The sequence below is a fragment of the Cnephaeus nilssonii genome, assembly GCF_951640355.1.
Source record: "Cnephaeus nilssonii genome assembly, chromosome: 17".
Lineage (NCBI taxonomy): Eukaryota > Metazoa > Chordata > Mammalia > Chiroptera > Vespertilionidae > Cnephaeus > Cnephaeus nilssonii.
The window spans coordinates 50,546,685-50,572,193 of NC_137088.1; the positions used below are offsets into that span (position 1 = coordinate 50,546,685).

The 25,509-nt window shown below is 44.8% G+C and overlaps 2 protein-coding genes across 6 annotated transcripts in view; one reads left to right on the forward strand and one right to left on the reverse strand.

The window, feature by feature from the left end:
- Positions 1 to 321: 321 nt before the first annotated feature.
- THOC7 (THO complex subunit 7) lies at positions 322 to 23,414 on the reverse strand. 2 transcript variants are annotated; one of them, XM_079795454.1, is made up of 8 exons: positions 23,262 to 23,414; positions 5,856 to 5,973; positions 4,996 to 5,123; positions 4,604 to 4,690; positions 2,735 to 2,792; positions 1,534 to 1,600; positions 1,384 to 1,453; positions 322 to 654 (listed from the first exon to the last, which is right to left on the reverse strand). In XM_079795454.1, the coding sequence occupies exons 1-8, from the start codon at positions 23,278 to 23,280 to the stop codon at positions 587 to 589; spliced, it is 615 nt and encodes a 204-aa protein (XP_079651580.1). In that variant the 5' UTR covers positions 23,281 to 23,414; the 3' UTR covers positions 322 to 586. The 2 variants fall into 2 exon arrangements, with proteins under 2 accessions (XP_079651580.1, XP_079651581.1); XM_079795455.1 differs by lacking the exon at positions 23,262 to 23,414 and adding an exon at positions 22,850 to 23,196.
- Positions 23,415 to 23,453: 39 nt separating this feature from the next.
- Positions 23,454 to 25,509, forward strand: part of ATXN7 (ataxin 7) — a 171,845-nt gene continuing 169,789 nt past the window's right edge. For all 4 annotated transcript variants that reach the window (XM_079795451.1, XM_079795447.1, XM_079795448.1 and 1 more), the window contains exon 1: positions 23,454 to 23,572. The gene's annotated coding sequence lies outside the window, so the exon portion shown is untranslated. The remainder of the gene's footprint in view (positions 23,573 to 25,509) is intronic.

The window sequence follows — 25,509 nt, forward strand, 5'->3', positions numbered from 1 at the left end:
CTGGTCAGGGCACATGCCCAGGTTGTGGGCTTGATCCCAGTAGGGGGCATGTAGGAAGCAGCTGATCAATGGTTCTCTCTCATTGATGTTTCTCTCTCTCACTCTCTCCCTTCCTCTCTAAAATCAATAAAAATATTTTTTAAAAAATGCAAAAAAACAAAACAGAACAAAAACAATTATACCTATTTAAAAAAGTGGTAACAATTTCCAGAAGTTGACTCACTTTCTCATGGACAGCCTAGAAATACCACCTTCTCACAATCTTCAGCTTATTTTGTAAGCAAATCAATGTTAATAGTTAAAAACTTCCTAGAATACTAATGAGCTTGAAAAAGTTTTATTGAACAGTTTTGGATGCTGCTTCCTAACTTTTAAGTTTAAGAATAAAAAAGGTATTTCAATAACAAAACAAATATATAGCGGAGTCATTTTCCTTTGTGTGAAGAAATATGAATGAACTGTACATAAACATTTAAAAGCAAATTAGTTCACTGTCTAAACTTTAAATGTCTCAAGAGCACAGCAAATGCTAAACACACTAAGATCGTGCTGCTACTTCAATAGCTGGGGAGTGGCGAGCGCGGGCCTATGGCTTAGGATCTGTGTCCATGCTTGTTTCCTGAGCCTCCTCCACCTCCGAGAGCTTCTCATCATCTGCGATTGAGGAAGAAACATAAAACTTTAGTCAAATTTGCTTAAATTGTATGTCTAATATATGAAAACGTTTATCCTTTATTAGACAGTATATGTAAAATAAAAATGGCAATATAAATAGCCTATGGCTGTAATCAGCACACACCAGTGTTTGGTTTTAAAAGTTCCATTTTGGTTGTTCTTGGGTATTCATAAATGTAAAACTTTTGTAAATAATGTAAAACTTTTGTAAATAATGTAAAACTTATGTGATAGATTTCACTTTAAACAAAAACCTAGGTCTTAGCTTTACTTGAAAACAGTCAGATCAGATAATACAGAAATTTCCTACTGGCTATAATCAATACCATGAGCAAGTCTACCAAAGTACCCACTGTTCACTGAGTATGCAAATATGCTTATCACTAACTACTTCACCCACTTGTGGCCTGCCTGTGTCCTGCATCGTTACTTTATAGCAATTAACTATAATAAATGAAGAAAAGTTCCAAATCTATTACTCTTGAATTGCTCTTAATATAGACTACTGGATATGTATTTAAATCAGATATTACTACAAATTCAGATTTTTCTGCATATATTCAGAAAGCTGAACAACATGAGTACCTTCTAACCTGATGTTCTAAAACTGAACGTGTGCTCTCTCTTTGAGGTGTATATTTTAGAAGGCATGCCCCTGGACCATTAAAAATCCTTATAAACATTCGTTATAAAACTATTTCTACTTACTTTCCAGTGTTTGCTGAAGTTCGTGGATGGTACTAAGAAGAACGTGAAACTGTTTCCGTCTCAATTCCAGCTGTGTTAACAAAAAAAAAATTAATACACATTGATCTATAAACATATATATCACGAAATCTAACATATATTTGCAAATACCTTGTCTTCAACACTTTCTTTAATATGTGAAAGATGCTCCAATTCTTTGCCCAGAGCTTCTAGTTCCCTGAAAAACAATGGAAGTGTTACATTTTGCTAACGGAGGAACAGAATTCACAATAACTAACTTTTTAATTACTAAGTAGTTTTTAAAAATAAAAAAGGATGAGTTATAACACTCTATTATAATTAGACTTTTAAAGCTAAGGTGATTTATTCTTAACTTCTAAGTATGCATTTATTTTCATTAAAATTAAATTTCTAGATACTTTTTCAAATATAGGAAAACATAGGTAATAGAATATCAAACCCCAAGAATTGGTAAGTTTTAACAACGTTTTGTCATGCTTATTTCAAGTTGGGTTTTTTGGAAAAGAAAGAAAACATTGCAGATTTGCTTGACATACACTTTTATTCTTACCCCCAGTCCTCTATCCCAAGCCACTTTTCTTCCTTTACCCCCCACTCAGGCAATCACTATATTATTCCAATCCTTTTTAATGTATATATTTGTATCTCTAAAGTAGGTTTACAGTTGTTCATATGGAAAATACAGTCATTAATAAACAATAATATAAGAATGAACTGTGTTTCTCGCACTCGCAACTGTAAACTTACGTTTGCCCCACCTTACATATCTTCTGATTATGTTTTTGAGGTCTGTGTTTAAAAAGTGTATATCTACTTTATTCTTTTTTTTAAAATATATTTTATTGATTTTTTTTACAGAGAGGAAGGGAGAGGGATAGAGAGTTAGAAACATCGATGAGAGAGAAACATTGATCAGCTGCCTCCTGCACACCTCCTACTGGGGATGTGCCCGCAACCAAGGTACATGCCTTTGACCGGAATCGAATCCGGGACCTTTCAGTCCGCAGGCCGACGCTCTATTCACTGAGCCAAACCGGTTAGTACTACTTTATTCTTTTTAACTACTATTTAGTATTACCCTATATAAGTAGGACATATTCTATTTATTCATTTTCATCTTGATGCATATTATATGCATTTATTTCAGAACTACAAGCAGTATAGGCAGGAGCAATAAAATATCTATTCAACAGTATTAGACTATGTCATATTGGCAATCTGATGCCTCTTTTTGGAACATATTATGTATTCCTACAAAAAATGGAATGCATAGGCTAGTATGTAAACACATATAAAGATTAGTTACTTTCTAGTAAACCTCTAAACTTACTTCAATGTCTCATGCCTGTCTGGATGATGCTGAATCACTTTTGCCAAAGCATCATATTCTGAAAGATATAAAATTAAGGTTATTTTGAACCTGGATATCAAAACAAAATGTATAATATCACAAGTCTTTCCAAATCACTTTCCTAGTTCATAAGGAAGTGAAAACGTTTCGGATGGAAAGAGTACTGCCAGTGTCACTTGACTCAGCTACAACTGAAATGACACACGACTTCAACTGTTCCAAGCAAGCATGTTAGCTCCCACTTTTTCACTTACCTTTTCATGGGCAGAATACAAGAGGCCAGCAGAGGCATACGTGATCTTAAGTCATTATTGATCAAGTGGATGATTCTGAAGAGGACTGTATACTATTTGCCCAGCAAATAAACCACCATCAAGGTAAATATAGCATACCATTAAGTTCAGACCTTAGACAACAGCAAATTGTACTTCTCACTCATTCTAAAGGCAAAGATTTCCGAAACCTAGAAATGCTTTAAAATTCAAGAACCTTGTTTCTGCTCCACTGAGACTTCTAGGATAACCCATGTATCTTCCGTCAACCTTTCTTATGAAATGATAAATAGCAGCATTCATTTGAAAGCCTCAATAGTCAATAAAAACAATGTATAAAAAGAATTTACAATTGATATTATTAATTGGTATATCTTGCTGTAAATTCACCACCAAAACTTGACCACATGCATTTTAGACTGAATTAAAAAAAACAACTTTAAAAAATAAGGAACTGAATATCATAGTAATTAATTTGTTAAAAAGTAAAATTTATTGTTTTGGAAATCTGCATATTAATTCAACAAAAGTGTGATTTTTAATTTAAAAATTTTGGATTACAAAATAATATATGCTCAATGTAAAAAAAAAGAAGAATTTAAGCCATAAAAACCTACAACCCCCAAATAATCATTAACATTTTCCATTTCCTTCTAGTTTTTCATATATGTCACAATTCTAATTATACATTATATTTCTTTCTGTCTTTCTTTCAATTTACATTATAGGAGGAACAATACTTCTGCCATTAAAAATTGTTTTGAAATTGTTTTTATGGACTGCAATAAGGACATACCCTAATTTAAGAACAAAGAGAGCAAAACAAAACTTTAACCTTCCTCTTATTATTTAGGCAGCTTGTAAATATTTGCTTGCTTTGTACTTAATAAAAACTCAATGGGCTTAAATTATTTTTTTAAGTAGTCCCATTAAACAAATAAACAACAAACAAAATCCTAAATCTAGTGTACTTGTGTAAATAGCCTTTGCTGATTAACCGTAATATTATTTAGGCAAAGGGGTTTGAAGACAGTAAAAAAAAACAAAAACAAAACAAACAAATACTTAAGAAATACTTGGATAATCAATTCAATCCAGGGGAAAAAAAAATTTTTTTAGCATACCCTTCCTTCTCTGCTATTTTAAAGAATAATATAATTTTGAAGAATTAAGTTTGGTTCCTAATTCTTTTTCCTTTTTTAATACTCACCCGAGGATATTTTTCCATTGATTTTTTTAGAGAGAGTAGAAGAGAGAAGAAAAGACAAGAAAGAAATATCAATGTGAGAGAAACACATCGATTGGTTACTCCTGCATATGCCCCAACCAGGGCCCGGGCTGGGGAGGAGCCTGTAACCGAAGTATGTGCCCTTGATCTGAATCAGACTTGGGACCCTTCAGTCTGCAGGCCGACGCTCTATCCACTGAGCCAAACCAGCTAGGGCTCCTAATTCTTTTTTACAATTCAGGCTAATTATAGCTGAAGATTTTACCTCACAACATAAAAAAAAAATCATGAAAATCCTAGTCAGTAATAAAGTATTCGCACACTAACTAAATCCTACAAAACTCTTACCTTGGCGATTTTTTCGTATTCGTTTTGCTTGAAGAATCTGCTTTTTGCACTCAGAAATTTTTTCATGTGCTCCAGCAATGCTACATTCTATAAAAAAAGTTTTTTAAGATAGTTGTAACATCTATAATCTCCATCCATTTTCAAATTTAAAATGTGTTTTTAAATTAAGTTCCATTGCTAATAAAATAGATGCTGATATTTTTTTAAAAAAGTTGTAACTTAAAGTACTATATCATATTAAAATACATTTTTGTAACTAATTTTACTATATTCTTTCTATTAATACTGTTATTGTCAATATTTTACTACTAATCAAAGAAAAATACTAGCAAGTATTTCATTAGGCCATAAAAATAAAAATTATAAAGATTAATTAATTTAGGTTTCTTTACCTATTTCTTTGTAAATTTTTTCATAATTTTCCATTTCTCTGAGATTCATATCATATACCAGCAAAGTTTTGCCCATGGAAAATTCACACTGGGACAGTGTACTCAGCATACGTTGGTACTGGCTGTAACTAATAAAAAAGAGAGAAAAACAGAATAAAGATTTTTGCGGATTGCCAAAGTTGAACTATTTATAGTGTAAGCAAAGGTTTGCTAATTAAATTACATAAAGTTCTGAGAGAATCCTTTGCTTTACTTTAAATAATTTAGACTATCTGTCCCTTATGTTTTCTTTTCCCAAATATAGTACACTTGAGTTTATAAACTGCTTTAGTTAAAAATGCAAAGATGGTATTGTTGTTCCTATCAGTATAAGCTTAATTTAAACAGCTACTTGTTTTAAATACTTTTTAAAAATGTTTTATCAGATTTTTTGTCTTCACAATTCTCACAATTTTTTCACTCTATATGGTTGTCTATGTGAAAAGCTAATTCAAATGAAAATTTTTCTAATTTAAAAATTACTAAATATGTATAAAACTTTGCAGCAACCTATTAGCTTATTTAAAAAAAAAAGAACATTTTATTTAGATATTTAAACACGTATCTGCTAAAAGTGAGTAAATAATGAGCCTGGATTTAATCTTCATTTCTTCTCGTCACTATGCCTTCTACACCTTTTAACAAACATAAAGCAGGCCTCTCCAGAGAATTAAGGCCAGATAAACCTACTCTTGATTAACCAAGAGTTGACTCAATTGGACATTTAAGGTGAGTGAAGATTTACAATATTATCAGGACTGTGTATAAGGCCTAGAATCACATGAGGATAATGGTATAGAAACAACAGTGAAAAGATATACCCCTCTTCCTGGGATCCAGAGTTGCACCATTTAATGAAACTTTTCACTAGCAGATTAATTCTGCGATCATCTCCAGCGCCATCTCCATCAATTAGGAGACGCTTCCGTATGACTTCGTCTGGAGGAAAGAACAATGTGAATTAAAAAGACCATCTGGCTTTTGTTAATTTCAGAAACAAAAAACAAGTATCACTACTCATTCATTCATCTGAAAGAAAATTAATAAAATATAAATATACTCTATGCCACTGAACTGTACACTTAAAAATTGTTAAAATGGTCAATTTTACATTATGTAGGTTTTACTACTATATTTATGCATACATACACATAAATAAAGCTGTTGGGTGTCTATGTGTGTCTGGCACTATCTTAGGGCTGGGGTTACAGCAGTGAAAAGCCCAGCCCTCACAGAACTGTGATTCTACTGCTGATTTGTTGAGTAGAAATAATTTTCAGGTACCACCAAGGAAATAAACTAATAATTCTTGGAGAACTTTATTTGGAAAAACCTGTTCAGACAGAAGGAAGACTGAAGTGCTCATGTCTCTGCCTAGTGTGAGGGCCTCTGGTGAAAGGAACAGAGAGGAAAGAGTGGCAGCCTAGGAAAAGAGAAGAGAGGCGGGTCAAAGAAAAAGAAATGGACTTGGTGTTTTTTTTCAAATGTATAATCTAGTCATTATATATACACAATGTTCTTTCCCCAAAAGGAAATTTTTTTAACAAGTCTGTCTCAGTTTTGCTCCAAGGCCAAGAAAAAAAGGAATTAGAAAAGCAGCAGAGATGATTATGATGAGTAAGAAGTGGCCTGGCAGCCCTGAGCTATTCTTCCTGGACAAAATCATGCTGGATCAAAACAACAGAAAGACAATTTGAAACCACATCAAAATATCATTTTCATCAAGAAGAATGGCAAAGAACAAATGACCTGATAATAAAAGTGTTAGCAAGAGTGTTGAGAAACTGCACTTACATACACTGATGGAAAGTAAACCGGTATACTCTTTGCAGGGCAACTGGGCCAAAACAAACACTATTTAAAAGGCACATTCTAGGAACTCATACTCCAGATACATGTGCACGCATGCACAAAGATAAATGTAAAGGGATGTCCTTAACAATGCTGTTTGTAGAGGAAAGATTGCAAACCTAAACATTCACCAGGAAGAAACTGCTTAAATTATGTAATATTATGCAGCCAAAAGAATAGTGTGGGTGTATATATATAATGTTGCCAAGAAAAAACCCACAAAAAACCCAGATGTTAAGTAAAATGAAAACAAAACAGGTGCAGAGCACACAGCTTGTTGCCATTTGTGTAGAAAAGGGGGAGGGCTTGGTGTGTCTGTGTATGTGTTCACACATCACACATGTGGTATGCTTTTCTATTCAGAGAATATCTTTGGGAGAATATACAAGAGACTGGTAATACTGATCGTTTCTGGTAAGAGAGACTGACAAAGGTTGAGAAAAGATTTAATTTTCTAAATCGCTTTGCAGAATTGTGTTTGTTTGGTTTTTAACATGTGCATGCATTTTTTATAATAATTTAAAGTGTAAATAATTCCTGGAGAGCCCGCCTGATGAATCAACAGCACAATCTTTAAACAACAGTTCCTGTGTGTGGGCAGCATTCTTGAGGGCAGGTGCAGCTGAGATAAACTGTAGAGGGCAGATGGCTAGTTTTAAAATTTATTCTGTGACATCAGATAAACATTTTAGAATTGGGTTTTGTTCTGAGTCATGGCTTTGACAGGCTGCGTGAAACAGATTCATCAGGTGTTTTAATTTTACACTTTAAAATACCAATTAATGCTTTGTTTTTAACCACCAAAAATACTATTTGAGAAGACAGACAAAACACAGTACTTGAAAAGATTAAAATGCAGAAAATGAATGGATTTTTTAAAAACTACAAACATGTGCCCTGGTGGTGTGCTCAGTGGTTAGAGCATTGGCCCACGCACTGAAGGGTCTCAGGTTCCATTCCAGGTCAAGGGCATGTACCTGGGTTGCAGGTCCAATCCCAGCCCCGGTCAGGGTATGTGTGAGGCAACCAATCAAGGTGTCTCTCTCACATTGATATTTCTCTCTCCCCCCTCTCCTCCCTCCCTTCCACCCTAGAAATCAATGGAAAAAATATCCTGGGGTGAGGATAAACAAACAAACTTTGTTAAAATAAAAATATACAATGGATAAGCAGTCTGTTGTTCAATTTATGTATTAATATATTTTTATTGATTTCAGAGAGGGAGAGGGAGAGCTAGAAACATCAATGATGATAGAGAATCATTGACTGGCTGCCTCCTGCATGCCTACTACATGGGATGGAGCCCGCAACCTGGGCATGGAATTGAACCTGGGACCCTTCAGTCCGCAGGATGACACTCTGCCCATTGAACCAAACCAGCTAGGGCTGGTGTTCAATTTATACTGTTCAATTCCTTTGTCAGTCTTCTTATCTCTGCTCTTCCAGTTACCTTTCCCCCCACCCCAATCTCCTTCTGCCTCCCAGATGCCTAGACATCCTACTTTATTGAGGACCAGGGATTTCAAATGTAAATGCATTCAGGGAACAGGAAATAAAGAACAGAGAAATTGGGGAGTGACTACCCTGACTAAGGGGAAGCTATTACCAGAACGAGTTTTTCAAGAGATTTTGAAAAGTTTAGTAACAAAAAAATGTTTCAAGCAGATTTTGCAATCATTCCACCTGTATACTTAAAATCTGTGCACTTTTATGTAAACTGGGGGAAGGGTTCATAAGGATCAGTCCTGTCTTGCTCATTCTTTTTCCTCCCTAGCCTCTCACTGTGTCCACATTTCTGATGCTCAATAAATGTTTTAAAATTGGTTGTGATGCCTGCCTGAGAGCACCTGCCCTCCAAAGAGAGCTTTGTCTCAATAGACCACTAATAAGTAACAATCAACTATCTTATTTCAGGTCCACAGCAGAGATTTCTCTTCTTGAACAAAAGACATGAATATTTGGTCAATGAGCAGATGCATCTATAAGGTACCAGAGTAAGTTCTGAGGATGTGAAAGCCCAGAGTTCTTTCACTTTAGTTAGGGAAATAACACACATGTGATTGCTAATGAGTGACAGACACACAGCAGAAGAAATTAGGATGAGAGCTCCCTTTGGTTTGGGGATTTCAGGAGAAGTGGAATTTGAGCTGCTCTTTTGATATTTAAAAATTATCAATTAAAAAAGCTAAAAGGCATCTATCAAAAGTTCAAATAATATATATCCTGTGAATCAATAATCCTAGATATACTTGCACATGTGCAATATGACATATGTCCATCAACAGGGGACTAAATAAATTTTGGTACAGGAATATGATGAAATACCATGAAACTATAAAAAAGCAAAAAAGTCAATGTACTGATACAGAGAAATCACTTAAGAAAACTTGGTGAAAGAGCAAGGTGAAGAACTATGTGTTTGGCATGTTTCCTTCATATAAAAATGAAGGGGAATAAGAATAGTATATATTCACATGTGCGTATATTCACAAAGATATCCGAAATTATATAAAGGAATAAAAGAGGTTTCTGTGAGAGGGGCAGTGTAAGGGGACTAGATGAGCAACAGGCTGTAAAGGGGGAAACGTGCTTTTATATCATTTGATTTTTGAGCCATATGCATACTCAAACTCTGTTAGCTGTTATTTGAAAAAGAGAGCTATGATATGGTAATGGTATCATAGGTGTTTGCATATGTTCAAACACAACGAACGAACTGTAGACATTAAATATGCACAGGTCTTTATATATCACTTATGGCTCATAAAGCTGCTGGGGGGGAAAGCAAGCTAAGGTCCTTTCCCAAGCCCCACTGTTGTGGGCTGCAGCAGCTGGATCCGGGCAGGACTACCCAGAACACCAGGGAGGCTGGGAGAGTGAAGACAAAGCTTAGGACCAAGCACATAAAGGCCGTCGGTGGTCAGAATGGGAGTCTGCACTAGTAAAGGCCATGCTAGTAGACCTGGACCTTGCTGGTAGGCAACTGGGAGTTTCCAAAGGTTCCTAGAAAGGACTTTCCAGCAGGATTAAGCTGAGGGCAGTGTACAAAGTGGACTGCAACTGGGAAAAGGCCAAAGGCTGGGAGGTTGGGTGGGGGTTACAGCAGCATGTGCGGTTAGGAGCTGAAAGGCATGAACTGAAGCAGAGATTAGTCACAGGTCTCGGGAGGCAGGTCAGGGCTGAGCAGAGACCTGGTTAGGAACAGGCGGGAGGCATGCGGAGGAGTCTGTGTGACCGGTTCTGGAAGCGCAGAGGACTCTGACCAGAAAGCCAAGGCCATTTTCTGGCTTCAGCCCTGTCCTTTCTGTTTAGAGCAGAGAACATTTCCTCACAGCCAAACTTCTGGGCCAGTGTTCTAGTTAGTCCACAGTGTTTACTTTGGGGGTGTGTATGTATGTGACCAATATTTAACTTCACCTGTAAAATGGGAATAAAACTACCCACTTTGTAGGACTTCTGTGAAACTTTACAGAAATAAAAGTATATAAAGGAGCATAATGCCTGTTCACAGAAGGGAAGTAGGGGAAAAAAGATATCCTATCTTTATGTTAAATTTAATCCACAACTTGTATCTCCTAAAAATGGTAAAAATGAGTAAATGTTGAATATATATCATAGATAGATCAGTATACTCAGATAGATATATGCTATGCACTTATGCATAAAGTTTTGCCCAGTTATGATCTCTCACAAATTTGGTTATCTCAAACTTCATATTGCAAGGTTACAACATTCCTACCTTAAACTGAATGGAAGAGTTGCTGCCTAAAAAATTGTCTGGGGATGAGAATTACTGAAATCCCACATATAAAGTAGAGCACAGCTCCAAGAGCAACAAAATAAAACAAAGGGGTGAGGTGCCAGTTTAAAAACAGGCTCTGTTCTTTCTCAACTTAAAGATGAACTGTTGCTGACAGTTCCCAACACACATGACGTGAGCATTATTATTTTTAATGACACCTCATCAATTAGCTCTAGATTGAACACACCTAAGACATGTTTTGTTTACTATATACATTGACTTCATAAATTATTATCAAGCTTGAAGCTCTTTATAAGCAATTTGAATGCTAATACTAATAATTCTGGCGGGCCTTGGCCCACCCTATAAAAATAAAGATGACTTAGGAACTATTTTATTGATGTTATCAACATCATTCCTTTCTTGTCATAATTACTTTCTTTACGGACTATGAGGATCAACGTCATCTGGAAAGAGCTTTTAAACCAAAATGCTTAACATCTGCCCTGAGAATGGTTTTCTGCTCGACTTTAGGCCTGTAAGGAGATTTCCTACTGCATTCGGTTATATGTTGTACCATAATTATACTATAAACTGATATTCAAATCACTTTAGAATCAGTTATGACACCTGTAATGCTGACAAGCAAATATTTCTTCATAAAACTGAGATGCATTTTAGATCCCTTCCTGTCTTATCTGCCAACCCATATCTAGAAGAAATTACCCATTTTCCATAAACAGAGGCAGGAAGAAATTACTCCTTTATAGTCACTAAACCAACTCACCATTTCCAAGCTCTCTGGCCAGGTGACATCGCCATTTTAACTGTGCTCTCATTTTAGTGTGGAAAGACAGTCTCTCATAAACCCAGACTAATGCTCCTTTCAAAACCCATAGTTGTTATTCTCCACAGTAGCTATTAAAACCTCGACTACAAAACAACTTTTAAGAACATCTAACAGCATTCAAAAACGAAAGAGGAAAACAATTTGGAAGATAATAATAATGGTAGGCCAACCTCCAAGGTACTTACTTCTTCAGGGACAGGTCAAGGCTTGATAACTATGGCCAGAACCTCCGGGTAGGACACCTCCACCTATCCTCAAAAGTGACCCCCCTCATCCCCCCCCCCCCCCCGGAAGCCCTCACAGCACTGCAACCTCACCTGCTTCAGGAAACAGCAATCCTGGGATCTACCAATGAAGATAAGCATTTCCTTTAGAAGCCAATTTAAATTTAGCAGGGAATATTGCAGGCATGCAAACCCACCGCTGGCTTTTTCCAGCCAGGTGGTTCCTAAACCCTCTGAATCCAAACTGAAAACCACAGGAAGGGATAATAATTTCAGAGAGGATTACAGTCGAAAAACAGCTGGCATCAGGACAATGTAGTAACATGTATAAAAATTAAAAATACATATAACCTATGACCTGTACCGTACTCTAAAAATTATTCCTACAAGTGTGCAAAGACATCTATACAAACAGCTCCGCTGTGACACTATTTGTAAGAGCAAAAAACTGAAAATAGCTAAACAGATTTTAAAAAGCTGTGGTAGATTTATACAATGAAATACTACTTGGCCGTATAAAAGAAGGAAATCTTACCCTTTGCAACAGCATGGATGGACCTGCAGAGCATTATGCTAGTGAAATAAGCCAGTCAGAGAAAGACAAGTACCATATGATTTCACTCTGGCCAGGAGTGAAATCAAAGGAACAAAATGAACTAACAAGCAAAATAGTGAGAGATGCATAGATAGAGAGCAGGCTGACAACTGTCAGGTAGGGGGATGGCTAGCGGGGGGTGGGGGGGAGGGGGGTTTGAGCAAAAAAGAAAAAACTCATAGACACAGACAACAATGTGGTGACTGCCTGGACAGGGGTGGGGCGGAGGGTGGGGATGAGAGTGAGGGGTAGAGGAAGAGGGAGGAGGACATAGTGGGAATAAATGGTGATGGACAGAGACTTGACTTGGGATGGTAAACATACAATACAGTGTACTGATGATGTGATGTTAGAACTGTGCACCTGAAACCTGTATAATTTTGTTAACCAGTGTCACCCCAATAAATTCAATAAATAAATAAATAAATAGAATGAAATACTACACATTGATACAAAAGAATGAAGAATAAAAAGTTCCAAGCTCTATCATTTAAATTTTAAAGGATATATACATTTTGGCATATTAACAAGTACATAATGTTTGTAATACAGTAAGAACTGTTCTAAGTGCTTTTCACATAAAAACACATTTAATCTGCACAATAGTCCTATAAAACAGATACTACTACCCTTATTTTACAGATACAGGTAAAAAGACATTTTTATTTGCCCCAAATTAAATGTCACAGGAAGTAAGCTGGGACTCAAACTCAAGAGTCTGCACCAGAGAAGGTGCTTTTTACTTTTTCTGAGCATTTAAGTATCATTCTGGAAGGGCACACAACAGAGTTTATAGTGATGAGCTTTGGGCAGCGGGATTAGTGATGGAAGGTGATCAGAGGAAGGTGTCACATTTCTTCCTGAATTTTCTGACTTAAAAAAAAAATATATATATATATATATATCAAGAGTGGTTGATAGGTAGTGAGATTAATGGTATATTGAAGTATTTTCCTTCACTTTTTCTGTATAAAAAAATTCTAATCAATGTTCTTTAATAAATCTATGATATGTTAACGAGAAGCTGGTTTGCCCTGAGCTGGTAACAAGAGAGACCAAGGCTATGTAAAAACAGTGTGTGTATAGATTCCTGTTAAATTTATCATTAGCTTCCCGTTGCTCAAGAGTTATTAAGCTGAAAGAGGTATATTCCATTGTGTTTGATTCCTTATAGTAAAATAACACCTATCCTCCTCTCCCCCTTTTCAGGAAGCTTAAGATTATTAAAAACAATTTTTAAGGCCAACATTATTAAGAAGACACAAAAATGGCAGGTGGAAAAACAGTAAGATAATTTGATTCCTTTATGTAAATACTGATCTCTTGTGAGATACTTAGGACCAGTCTAAATAAATTGCTGATGCCAAAGTAAATTACTTAAATCAAAATTAAATTTTTAAAAAACAAAAATATTGTTGAGGTCTTTTTTCTCTAGATTTATATTTAGAGTATAGTACTAATAAAGTCCAGGTTGAAATTCCAATCTTGCTTGGAGAAACCATCTATATTGGCTAAAGAAACATTATTTAATAGTTGAACTGCAGCCCTAACCCTTGGGCTGGGGCCATAGCCGAGGGAACAAGGGGGCAAATTCATTGGCACTAGTGAAAAGCAAAAAAATCCCTGAGCCCACTAATGTTTAATTAACATTAGATTAGCAACTGAAATAGAAGCAGCAGCAGCAGACACTTATAGTGTTTATATGCTCCTACTTGATGACCAAACATCTTGTTTGTTTCCTTTCACTCTGAAAAGTGTCCTGCTCTGGACAATAAAATAAATGGTCACTGAACTTTAAAGTGCTTTACATACAGTATCACACTTCATCCTTGAAACAACCCTCTAGTATGTATTATTATCTTCCTTTACAGATCTGTGGTGTCACCTCTGCAGTCATAGGAAAATATAAACAATTACATTAGAAAGTCATAGTACAGATCCATTATTTTGTCTCATTGTTCTGAGGCATATTTAAAATGATTATTTCAAATTTTTACAAGCATATATCCATGCATTTGATTTTTTAAAAAGACCACTGAACTGTCAAAACCAACAAGCTCTATTAAATGCAAAGTACAGACACATCCAGCACCCCACCACCCCTTCATCTCGCATCTGTTGCTCTGGCATATCAATATATCTACCTAATGTTCTCTATACTGCAAAAGGGCTTCTGAAATGATTTCTATTTGGGGACTAACACTGTTTACCACCCTTTAAATGAACACATACAAAATACAAACTGTGAACATAGTTTAAATTAGCAGTGATAACATCTAAACTGCTTTCCAGGTGGCCAAAATGCTGGAGTGGAACAGGGGAGGAGAGAGAATGGCCTTGCCAATAACTGGCTATGTGACAGACAGTAAGTCACTGACTGCACAAGACCTCCATTTTTCCATCTATAAAATTACTGTGTTGGTGATAATATCCATAGTTCAGTATCTATAGATAACAATATGGGATCTCTCCTTCCCTCTGAGGCAGGGCAGTTCCTCAAATTAATCCAGGTGTCCTTGTGTTGGGTTCAGGACATAAAGCGCTTGTCCTCCAAGAGGTCTCAGTTCCATTAGATAGGCAGCCCCATATGTAAGGCACAGCACCTTGCCAGGCTTTTCAGTCAGATTCCGAAGAGACAGGTACTGGTACTCCTCCAAGAACTTTTCAGGAAAATGACTGAGATATAGAAGCCACCCACTTCTGGTCTTCTCCACTGCCATCACCCTAATCCAAGCCCACCTTGTCTCGTCTCTCCCCGCTCCATTTCTGCCTACCTAGAATCCATTCTCTACACAGTAGCCCAGAATGATCCAGAAGATCTATCAGATCACTAACTTTTCTGCTTAAAACCCTCCAATCATTTCCAAGTACCCACAGAAGACTTCATCTCCTCTCCATGGCCTGGAAGGCTCATTTATTTTTTCCAACCTCCTTTTTGTGTCACACCCCTCCTGGCCCACCTCCACCTGGACCCAGCCTCCCTTATTTTCCCTAAGGGGAGAAGAGCTTGTTTCACGTCAGGCCTCTGCACTAGCAGTTGCCTCTATCTGGAATACTTTCCCAGAGTCTTCAGAGTTGACCCTGCAGGTCTCACATTAAATATCACTTTTGAGAGCAGCCATATCTGATCACCCTATTTTACCTAGTTGCTGGCAGGCCTTCCCCATTACTTTCTCTTCCATCCTATCTAGTTCATTCTCAGAACTCAATTAACTTCAGATATTAATTATGCTCTTTTTCAGAAATTACTTATTTACTGATTGATTGCACACAATTGCTTCTCTCCCCAAAGTAGGAGTCAGGCAGTGTACTGCTGTAACCAGCCTCTGGCATCATTTCTAAAAGGTATGCAATAGATACTGGTAGGTCTATCACACATCTCTCTCACTTCTGCTCGATTGTTACCAAAATCTCAACTGAAGAAAACCACATTAATGAGAACTGCCTGAAGAAGTTGTAGTTCATTCTTTCCTGCATGTCTACATATCCTTAAAGCAAACAAGCAAAAAAATTTTGCTCTGAACCTGGTCAGTTTTGCTCAGTGGTTAGAGCGTCAGCCTGAGACCAAGGGGTCCCAGGTTTGATCTAGGTCAAGGGCATGTATCTCGGTTGCGGGCTTGATCTCTGTCCCAGTCAGCCTGTGTGCGGGAGGCAACCAGTTGATGTGTCTCTCCCACATCGACGTTTTTTCCTCTCTCTCTCTCTCTCTCTCTCTCTCTCTCTCTCTCTCTCTCCCCCTTCCTCCTTCTCCTTTCTCTCTTCCATTCTCTAAAAGTCAATGGAAAAATATTCTCAGGTGAGGATTAAAAATTTTTTTTGCTTTGAATTAAGGCAGACCAGCAAAGCTATTTGCCTAACCCACATAGTCTATTGGCTTTAGAATGCTTTCTAACTTGTGATTTAGCCTTCTTTGACCTAATAGTGGTGTGTTAAGAAACAGCCCAATGATCTTCAGTGCTAAAAAGTTGAGGATCTGACACTGGCTTTTCTTTATAAGCACCCCAAAAATAAGCCTTTTCTCCAGTGTCTAAATCACAAAAAACAGCTTGTCTTGGTTATCTAATGCTGCCTTCTCTCATAAACACTAGCTCAAAGAATGGACCAGCTCTTGGTATGAACTGTTAGGGAAACAAGAGCCACTGTCACTTTCTTATAAATGTAGCAGACTTTACTCCAGCATTTTGAGGCCCACTTGTAACTTCCTCTTGGTTTTCCTGGTCTTCGTGTTCTTTTTTTAATATACTTTATTGACTTTTTAAAGAGAAGAAGGGAGAGGGATAGAGTTAGAAACATCGGTGAGAGAGAAACAGCGATCAGCTGCCTCCTGCACACCACCTACTGGGGATGTGCCCGCAACCAAGGTACATGCCCTTGACCGGAATCGAACCTGGGACCCTTCACTCCACAGGCCGACGCTCTATCCACTGAGCCAAACCGGTTAGGGCTCCATGTTCTTTTTGCCCTGCTTCCTCACCCATTTATTTTATGTTTACTCATTATGGTAAGCTACCTTATATATTTTCTAGAATAAGCTAAATACCAAGTATTAAGGGCTACAACAGGAATATGCATGAAATAACATGGTTACAGGTGCAAGATTAACTGGTTCTAGGAAAGAGAAAAGGAGATAGATGAGGTAGGTCTTGAAGAATATGTGGGCTATCTCCAAGCAGAGAAGGGCAATCGCGGGATTAGAGGGAAAAAGCACAGTTCTCATCTAAGGAAAGTGGAGAAGAGATGAGCAAACTAGCTCTTACACTGAATACTATTTACTGAACATTATGTATCAGACTCAGTGCAAAGCACTTTACAACTTTTATTGCATTTAATCCTAGGTTTTACTATTATGCCCATGCAAAGAATGAAACCGAGGCTCGGAGAGGTTAATTAACCTGCACAAGGTCAGACAACTTGCAAGTGGTGGTTCCCAGGGCCTCTCAGGATGTAGGGGGCACTTGACTGCAGTCAGTAACTTGACTAGAACTCATCTTCCCTTCTCATCTCCTGACAAAACCTCTCTCTCCTTTGAAGTTCTCTTCCTCAATAGAGAAGTAGCACTAACAAGCATAGTCACTCAACTCAGACACCTGGGATAATCCTTGATCCTTCCCCTCTCATCCACTCAATCATTGAAGTCCTGACATTCCCCCCTCATAAATTTCTCTCCCGGTCCACTCCTCTGCATTCCCTCTTCATTGGAGCCCCCATTAGCTCTTATTAGGACCCCAGCAGTAGTAGCTGAGACATTAATCGTAACCGTGAAGGGCAAGAACTCTAGAGCCAGACTGCCTGGTTTTGAGCCCAGGCTCTAGACCAGGGGCAGGAAGCATCCGGCCCATGGGCCCTATAAAGGCCTGCAAAATCATTTGGTCTGGTCCTGCCAAGGCATTAGGGGTGAGTTAATTAAATGTTTGACCAAACACAGCAGGCTAATTTTTAGGTGGATAATTTTGTATGGCCTGTGAATGATGTTATAAATATCCAAATGGCCCTTGGCAGAGAAAAGGTTCCCCACCCCTGCTCTAGACCTTACCACTGTTATATCGTAAATCAGCGAGAGGTTACTATGCTTCACCACCTGTGCAACCTTGGGTAAGTTACTTAACATCTTTGTGTCCCCATTTCGTCTGTAAAGTGGGGATAATTAGAACACTGGGTGTTTTTTTTTAAATATATATTTTGATTTTTTACAGAGAGGAAGGGAGAGAGATAGAGTTAGAAACATTGATGAGAGAGAAACATCCATCAGCTGCCTCCTGAACGCCCCCCACAGGGGATGTGCCCACAACCAAAGTACATGCCCTTGACCGGAATCGAACCTGGGACCCCTCAGTCCACAGGCCGACGCTCCATCCACTGAGCCAAACCGGTTTCGGCATAGAACACTGTTTGACATACAATAAATGTCATGTAAATGTTAGAGATGAGCGGGGGTGGGGGGGGGTGCGGGCTAACTCTTCACTTTCCCTTTTCTCATCCTTCTTCACATAGCAGAATGTAGTGCTCTTCTTTCTTTTTTAATGCAAATTTGATCACACAGGACCAACGTTAAAAACTTTTAATGGTTTCTCATTGCAGTCAGAAATCTCTGGCTCGTAGCTTTCTAAATTCTAGCCAATATTTGTCATCTTTGAGCTGTTCCAACACTTTGGGGCCTTTGCACAAGTCATTCCCCCTGGAACACCAGCCCATGTATTTATTCTTTATAATGGGATTAAGGCTAACTTTTTCAGGGCTTTCTGATCTCCAAGAATGAATAAAGAAATCTTTGTTACATGCTTCTACAGTTCCCAACCTTGTCCTTCCCCTCTGGTAACATTTGCCACACTTAAAACTAATGACCCAACGTGTCGTTCCCACCAGACTGTAACCTCATAGGGCCAAAGGTCTCCCCTGTAGGTTCTGGGCTGTAATCCCAAAGCCTAGCCCAGATGGAATGAATGTCTACCGAATCAATGAAACTGGAGTGAAGCAAAGTTACCATTACCCACTAAGTACCTGGATCTTTGAGATCTCCCCACCGCCTCTCACTACGCTTTATCACACCCACAAATTTGTGTGTATTACTTTCTTCCCGTTGCCTGGTCCCTGGAGACGTCTACCCCCAACTCTTTAGAAGTGTCTTCTTTACAGGTATCTATGACTACTAGTCACTCTCTCTTCAAAGAGACCCAGCACCCCTAGATGTCCCCTTCCCAGATGTCAGAGGACTTCCTTCCTCCGTAACTGGATACCTTCTTAGATGCTCCCTCCAGTTGCCCACCATGCCTGTCCACCTTCCCCAAGGCCTCAAGCTGCTTTATTTCTGCTCTCAGTGAAGAGACCACCCTCTGAGTCCCTCCTCAAATAAATCCAGCCTCTACCTTGTCCCGCCTTCCTTCCAGCAGACAAAGCACCCAGCCAGGCCATACACACTCAAGCAAATCTCTTATTGTCCTGATGCACCCTAGGTGGCCCCAACCCCCTACTGGCTCCTTATCTCATAAATCTCCAACCACACTCACTTCAGACACCAGTTCCAGTCCACATCCAGGTCTCTCATACCCTTCCCACATCCACTCCTTGCATCCTGTCCGCACCCACTCCTTGCATCCTGTCCGCACCCACTGCTACACCCTGCCCGCACCCACTCCTGCACCCTGCCCGCACCCACTCCTGCACCCTGCCCGCATCCACTCCTACACCCTGCCCGCACCCACTCCTGCACCCTGCCCGCACCCACTCCTACACCCTGCCCGCACCCACTCCAACACCCTGTCCCCATCCACTCCTACACCCTGCCCGCATCCACTCCTACACCCTGCCCGCACCCACTCCTGCACTCTGCCCGCATCCACTACAACACCCTGCCCTCCGCATCCACTGCTACACCCTGCCCGCACCCACTCCAACACCCTGTCCCCATCCACTCCTACACCCTGCCCGCACCCACTCCTGCACCCTGCCCGCACCCACTCCTACACCCTGCCCGCACCCACTCCAACACCCTGCCCGCACCCACTCCAACACCCTGCCCGCATCCACTACAACACCCTGCCCTCCGCATCCACTGCTACACCCTGCCCGCACCCACTCCAACACCCTGTCCCCATCCACTCCTACACCCTGCCCGCATCCACTCCTACACCCTGCCCACCGCACCCACTCCTACACCCATCCACTCCTACACCCTGCCCGCACCCACTCCAACACCCTGCCCGCACCCACTCCAACACCCTGCCCGCACCCACTCCAACACCCTGCCCGCACCCACTCCTGCACCCTGCCCGCACCCACTCCAACACCCTGCCCGCACCCACTCCAACACCCTGCCCGCACCCACTCCTGCACCCTGCCCGCACCCACTCCTGCACCCTGCCCGCACCCACTCCAGCACCCTGCCCGCACCCACTCCTGCACCCTGTCCGCACCCACTCCAACACCCTGCCCGCACCCACTCCTACACCCTGTCCCCATCCACTCCAACACCCTGCCCGCACCCACTCCAACACCCTGCCCGCACCCACTCCTACACCCTGTCCCCATCCACTCCTACACCCTGCCCGCATCCACTCCTGCACCCTGCCCGCACCCACTCCTGCACCCTGCCCGCATCCACTCCTACACCCTGCCCGCACCCACTCCAACACCCTGCCCGCACCCACTCCTACACCCTGCCCGCACCCACTCCTGCACCCTGCCCGCATCCACTCCAGCACCCTGCCCGCACCCACTCCTACACCCTGTCCCCATCCACTCCTACACCCTGTCCCCATCCACTCCTGCACCCTGCCCGCACCCACTCCTGCACCCTGCCCGCATCCACTCCTACACCCTGCCCGCACCCACTCCAACACCCTGCCCGCACCCACTCCTACACCCTGCCCGCACCCACTCCTGCACCCTGCCCGCATCCACTCCAGCACCCTGCCCGCACCCACTCCTACACCCTGTCCCCATCCACTCCAACACCCTGTCCGCACCCACTCCTACACCCTGTCCCCATCCACTCCAACACCCTGCCCGCACCCACTCCTACACCCTGCCCGCACCCACTCCTGCACCCTGCCCGCACCCACTCCAACACCCTGCCCGCACCCACTCCTACACCCTGTCCCCATCCACTCCTACACCCTGCCCGCACCCACTCCAACACCCTGCCCGCACCCACTCCTGCACCCTGCCCGCACCCACTCCAACACCCTGCCCGCACCCACTCCTACACCCTGTCCCCATCCACTCCTACACCCTGTCCGCACCCACTCCTACACCCTGCCCGCACCCACTCCAACACCCTGCCCGCACCCACTCCAACACCCTGCCCGCACCCACTACAACACCCTGCCCGCACCCACTCCTGCACCCTGCCCGCACCCACTCCAACACCCTGCCCGCACCCACTCCTACACCCTGTCCCCATCCACTCCAACACCCTGCCCGCACCCACTCCAACACCCTGCCCGCACCCACTCCAACACCCTGCCCGCACCCACTCCAACACCCTGCCCGCACCCACTCCAACACCCTGCCCGCACCCACTCCTGCACCCTGCCCGCACCCACTCCAACACCCTGCCCGCACCCACTCCTACACCCTGCCCGCACCCACTCCTGCACCCTGCCCGCACCCACTCCTGCACCCTGCCCGCACCCACTCCAACACCCTGCCCGCACCCACTCCTACACCCTGTCCCCATCCACTCCAACACCCTGCCCGCACCCACTCCAACACCCTGCCCGCACCCACTCCTACACCCTGCCCGCACCCACTCCTACACCCTGCCCGCACCCACTCCTACACCCTGTCCCCATCCACTCCAACACCCTGCCCGCACCCACTCCAACACCCTGCCCGCACCCACTCCAACACCCTGCCCGCACCCACTACAACACCCTGCCCGCACCCACTACAACACCCTGCCCGCACCCACTCCTGCACCCTGCCCGCACCCACTCCAACACCCTGCCCGCACCCACTCCTGCACCCTGCCCGCACCCACTCCTGCACCCTGCCCGCACCCACTCCAACACCCTGCCCGCACCCACTCCTACACCCTGTCCCCATCCACTCCAACACCCTGCCCGCACCCACTCCAACACCCTGCCCGCACCCACTCCTGCACCCTGCCCGCACCCACTCCAACACCCTGCCCGCACCCACTCCTGCACCCTGCCCGCACCCACTCCAACACCCTGCCCGCACCCACTCCTACACCCTGCCCGCACCCACTCCTGCACCCTGCCCGCACCCACTCCTACACCCTGTCCCCATCCACTCCTACACCCTGCCCGCACCCACTCCTACACCCTGTCCCCATCCACTCCAACACCCTGCCCGCACCCACTCCAACACCCTGCCCGCACCCACTCCAACACCCTGCCCGCACCCACTACAACACCCTGCCCGCACCCACTACAACACCCTGCCCGCACCCACTCCTGCACCCTGCCCGCACCCACTCCAACACCCTGCCCGCACCCACTCCTACACCCATCCACTCCTGCACCCTGCCCGCACCCACTCCAACACCCTGCCCGCACCCACTCCTGCACCCATCCACTCCTGCACCCTGCCCGCACCCACTCCAACACCCTGCCCGCACCCACTCCAACACCCTGCCCGCACCCACTACAACACCCTGCCCGCACCCACTCCTACACCCTGCCCGCACCCACTCCTACACCCTGCCCGCACCCACTCCAACACCCTGCCCGCACCCACTCCTACACCCTGCCCGCACCCACTCCAACACCCTGCCCGCACCCACTCCTGCACCCTGCCCGCACCCACTCCAACACCCTGCCCGCATCCACTCCTACACCCTGCCCGCACCCACTCCTGCACCCTGCCCGCACCCACTCCAACACCCTGCCCGCACCCACTCCTACACCCTGTCCCCATCCACTCCAACACCCTGCCCGCACCCACTCCTACACCCTGTCCCCATCCACTCCTACACCCTGCCCGCACCCACTCCTACACCCTGTCCCCATCCACTCCTACACCCTGCCCGCACCCACTGCTACACCCTGTTCTGCCCCCCGACCCCACCCCAGTCCAGGGCCAGTCCGGACCTCACTGCGATGGAGCCCGCGGTGGGGCCGTTCGTTCCGTCCAGACTCCTCCAGGGGTCACTGCGTGCGCTGACACCCCGCTCACGGGTCGCGGACTCCCCTCCTTCCCCGCTGGCCCGAACCTCGCCCGCCGAGTCCCCTTCCCCGCAGGCCGCCCGCACGCCCTCGGGACCCGGGGTGCGAGCCTCCCCCTCCCCCTTCGCGGCTCTCCGGGGACCACGAGCGCCCAGCGCGTCCCCGACAGCCCGCGCCCCTTCCGGGCCCCCGCCACGTGCGCTCCCGGCCGACCCCCGCCCGCCGTGGCCTCGGGAGCGGCCGGCGACTCCGCGGCCCGGCTGTGCTCGCGGCGGCCGGGGCTCGCGGGGCGGCCGGGGTCGGGGGCCCGGCTCCGGGGGCGGCCGGCGGCGCCTACCGTCAGTCACGGCTCCCATGGCGTGCGCGGCGGCGGCGCGGGCTGAGGCGGCGCAGGCTGAGGCGGCGGTTGGCGGCGGAGGTCAAACTCCCACAATGCAGCCGGGTAAACAGCATGGAGGCGGAGGCGGCGCCCGCGGCCGCCCGCTCCGACGCCTGAGCCGCGCCGCCGCCGCGGGACCCGCTCCCCGGCTGCCCACTCCCGGGGCGGCCCGGCCGGCGCGCGTGGAGCCTGCCCGCGGGCGGCCCGCTGCTCCCCGGCCGCCCCGCCGCCCCCGCCCGGAGGCCGCCCGAGACCCCGTCCGCCGCCAGGTGAGCTCTCGGGGCGCCGGGGCGGCGGGGGCTGCGGCCGCCCGGGGTCGAGGCCCGCGCCTGCCCGGGAGGGACCGCGGCCCCGGCCTCCCCGGGCGGGCTGGGGTGTGCTCGCCCCCGGGGGTGGGACGGACGGGCGGGGGCGCCGGGACCCGCCGAGCCCGGGGCGCGGGGCGGGGCGGGGCGCGACGGAGGGTCCCCACGAAGTTCCGCCTCTCGCGCCGGCGGGTCTAGAACGCGCGCACTGGCGCGGGGCGCGGCCAGCGGTCGGCAAGGCCGGAGCCCCGGGGGGCGGGCGGGCCCGGCGGGCGCTGCCTTTCCCCGTGGGGGTCGGCGTGGTCGGGGGGTCGGGCGTCGGAAAGGGGAAACTTGGGCACCTCGGGGCGGAGTTCGCGGCGGGACTGGGAGAGCGCCGTGCCCGCCGCCCTCACCTGGCGGCCCGGCGCTGATCGGGGATGGCGTGCTTGTATTTATTTATTATTTATTTATTTATTTATCGTTTATTTATTTATTTTTCTCTTCGATAAAAAAAAAAAAAGCCTCCGTGACTGTCCCCATCTTAAGGGGAAGTTGAAAGTGAAGGGAGAGGGAGGTGCTTAATGGGAAACGTCGCCTCGCGTGTCTAGTTACACGTTTCCGGAGCACCCTGCGGATTCTGTGGGCATCTCTCCCCAAAAGTCACTTGGATTCCATGTCCACGCGTTTCCCCGCAGAGGGCGGGCAGCCTTTAGGCGGTGAGCGGTGCGGAGGGACGCGCCGGGCCCGCGGCTGTGACCTCCAGCGGGACGGGCTCCGTCCGCCCCAGCGCGTGCCCGGGCGTCGAACCCGGGCAGGCTGTGCCCCTGAGCGGGGACCTCCTCGCCGACGCCCCGTCCCCCAGCACCCCGCCTGCATTTCCGGGGTGAAGCCGCTCCGGGGGACGGTGAATCTGGTTGTTTCCGTGTCCTTGCCGAGGTTGGGTTCATCCTCCCTGCTTCTCCCCGTTCTCTCCAAGGAGCAGAGTTGTACCTGCAGATGTGTGACCGGGAAGTGGCTTTAATTTAACCTCCAGTTAGAAACCAGCACACGTAAAAGTGGATTCGCACATGTAAAAGTGGATTCGTCGATGTGAGGTCGAAACTTCAGGAATACCCTTCGACAGTACTCTGAAGAATTAGCACCTTTGACTTTTGGCACAGGGCGACATGAAAAGTGTGTGAAGATTTTTGAGGTATAACTTTCCCTCCCCCCCAGGGTGTGAAACCTCCCCTGGCGTTGAAATAATATTGGCCTAAGCACTGGCTGCTCGTGTTCTTGGTTTTTAGAAGGAAGGAACATTCTCTGACCAAAAAAATTACTTTAAATGTTCAGGACTACAGCGGCCGGTGCAGCTCAGCGGTTGAGCATCGACCTATATATGAACCAGGTCAGGGTTGGAATCACGGTTCAGTTCCCTGTCAGGGCACATGCCCAGGTTGCCTGGGCTTGATCCCTAGTGTGGGGCCTGCAGGAGGCAGCCAACCAATGATTCTCTCTCATCCTTGATGTTTCTCTCTCTCTCCTTCTCCCTTCCTCTCTGAATCAATAAAAAACATATTAAATCCTAAGTACTAAAAATTTTAACTTGAAAGTATCAATTGATTACCTGTCAATCCCAAGTGGCACTTTTGTGGGGATCATTATTGTTTATAAGGTAATTGGCAAGTGGTGAAATGATGTTCTTTTTTAAGTTACTTGTTACTTGGTCTTATAATCATGATGTTGACTTTGAAACAGTATATAGTGATTTAAAATAATCATTAGTTCTGACAGGGTACCTCAGCATAGTCCCAATACGCCAAGCTTATGGATTCAATCTGGGCATATACAAAAAGCAATCAATGAATGCATAAATAAGTGGAACAACAAATCTCTCTCTTTCTCTCTTCCCCTACCCCCTTCTCTCTCTCCCCCCCCCT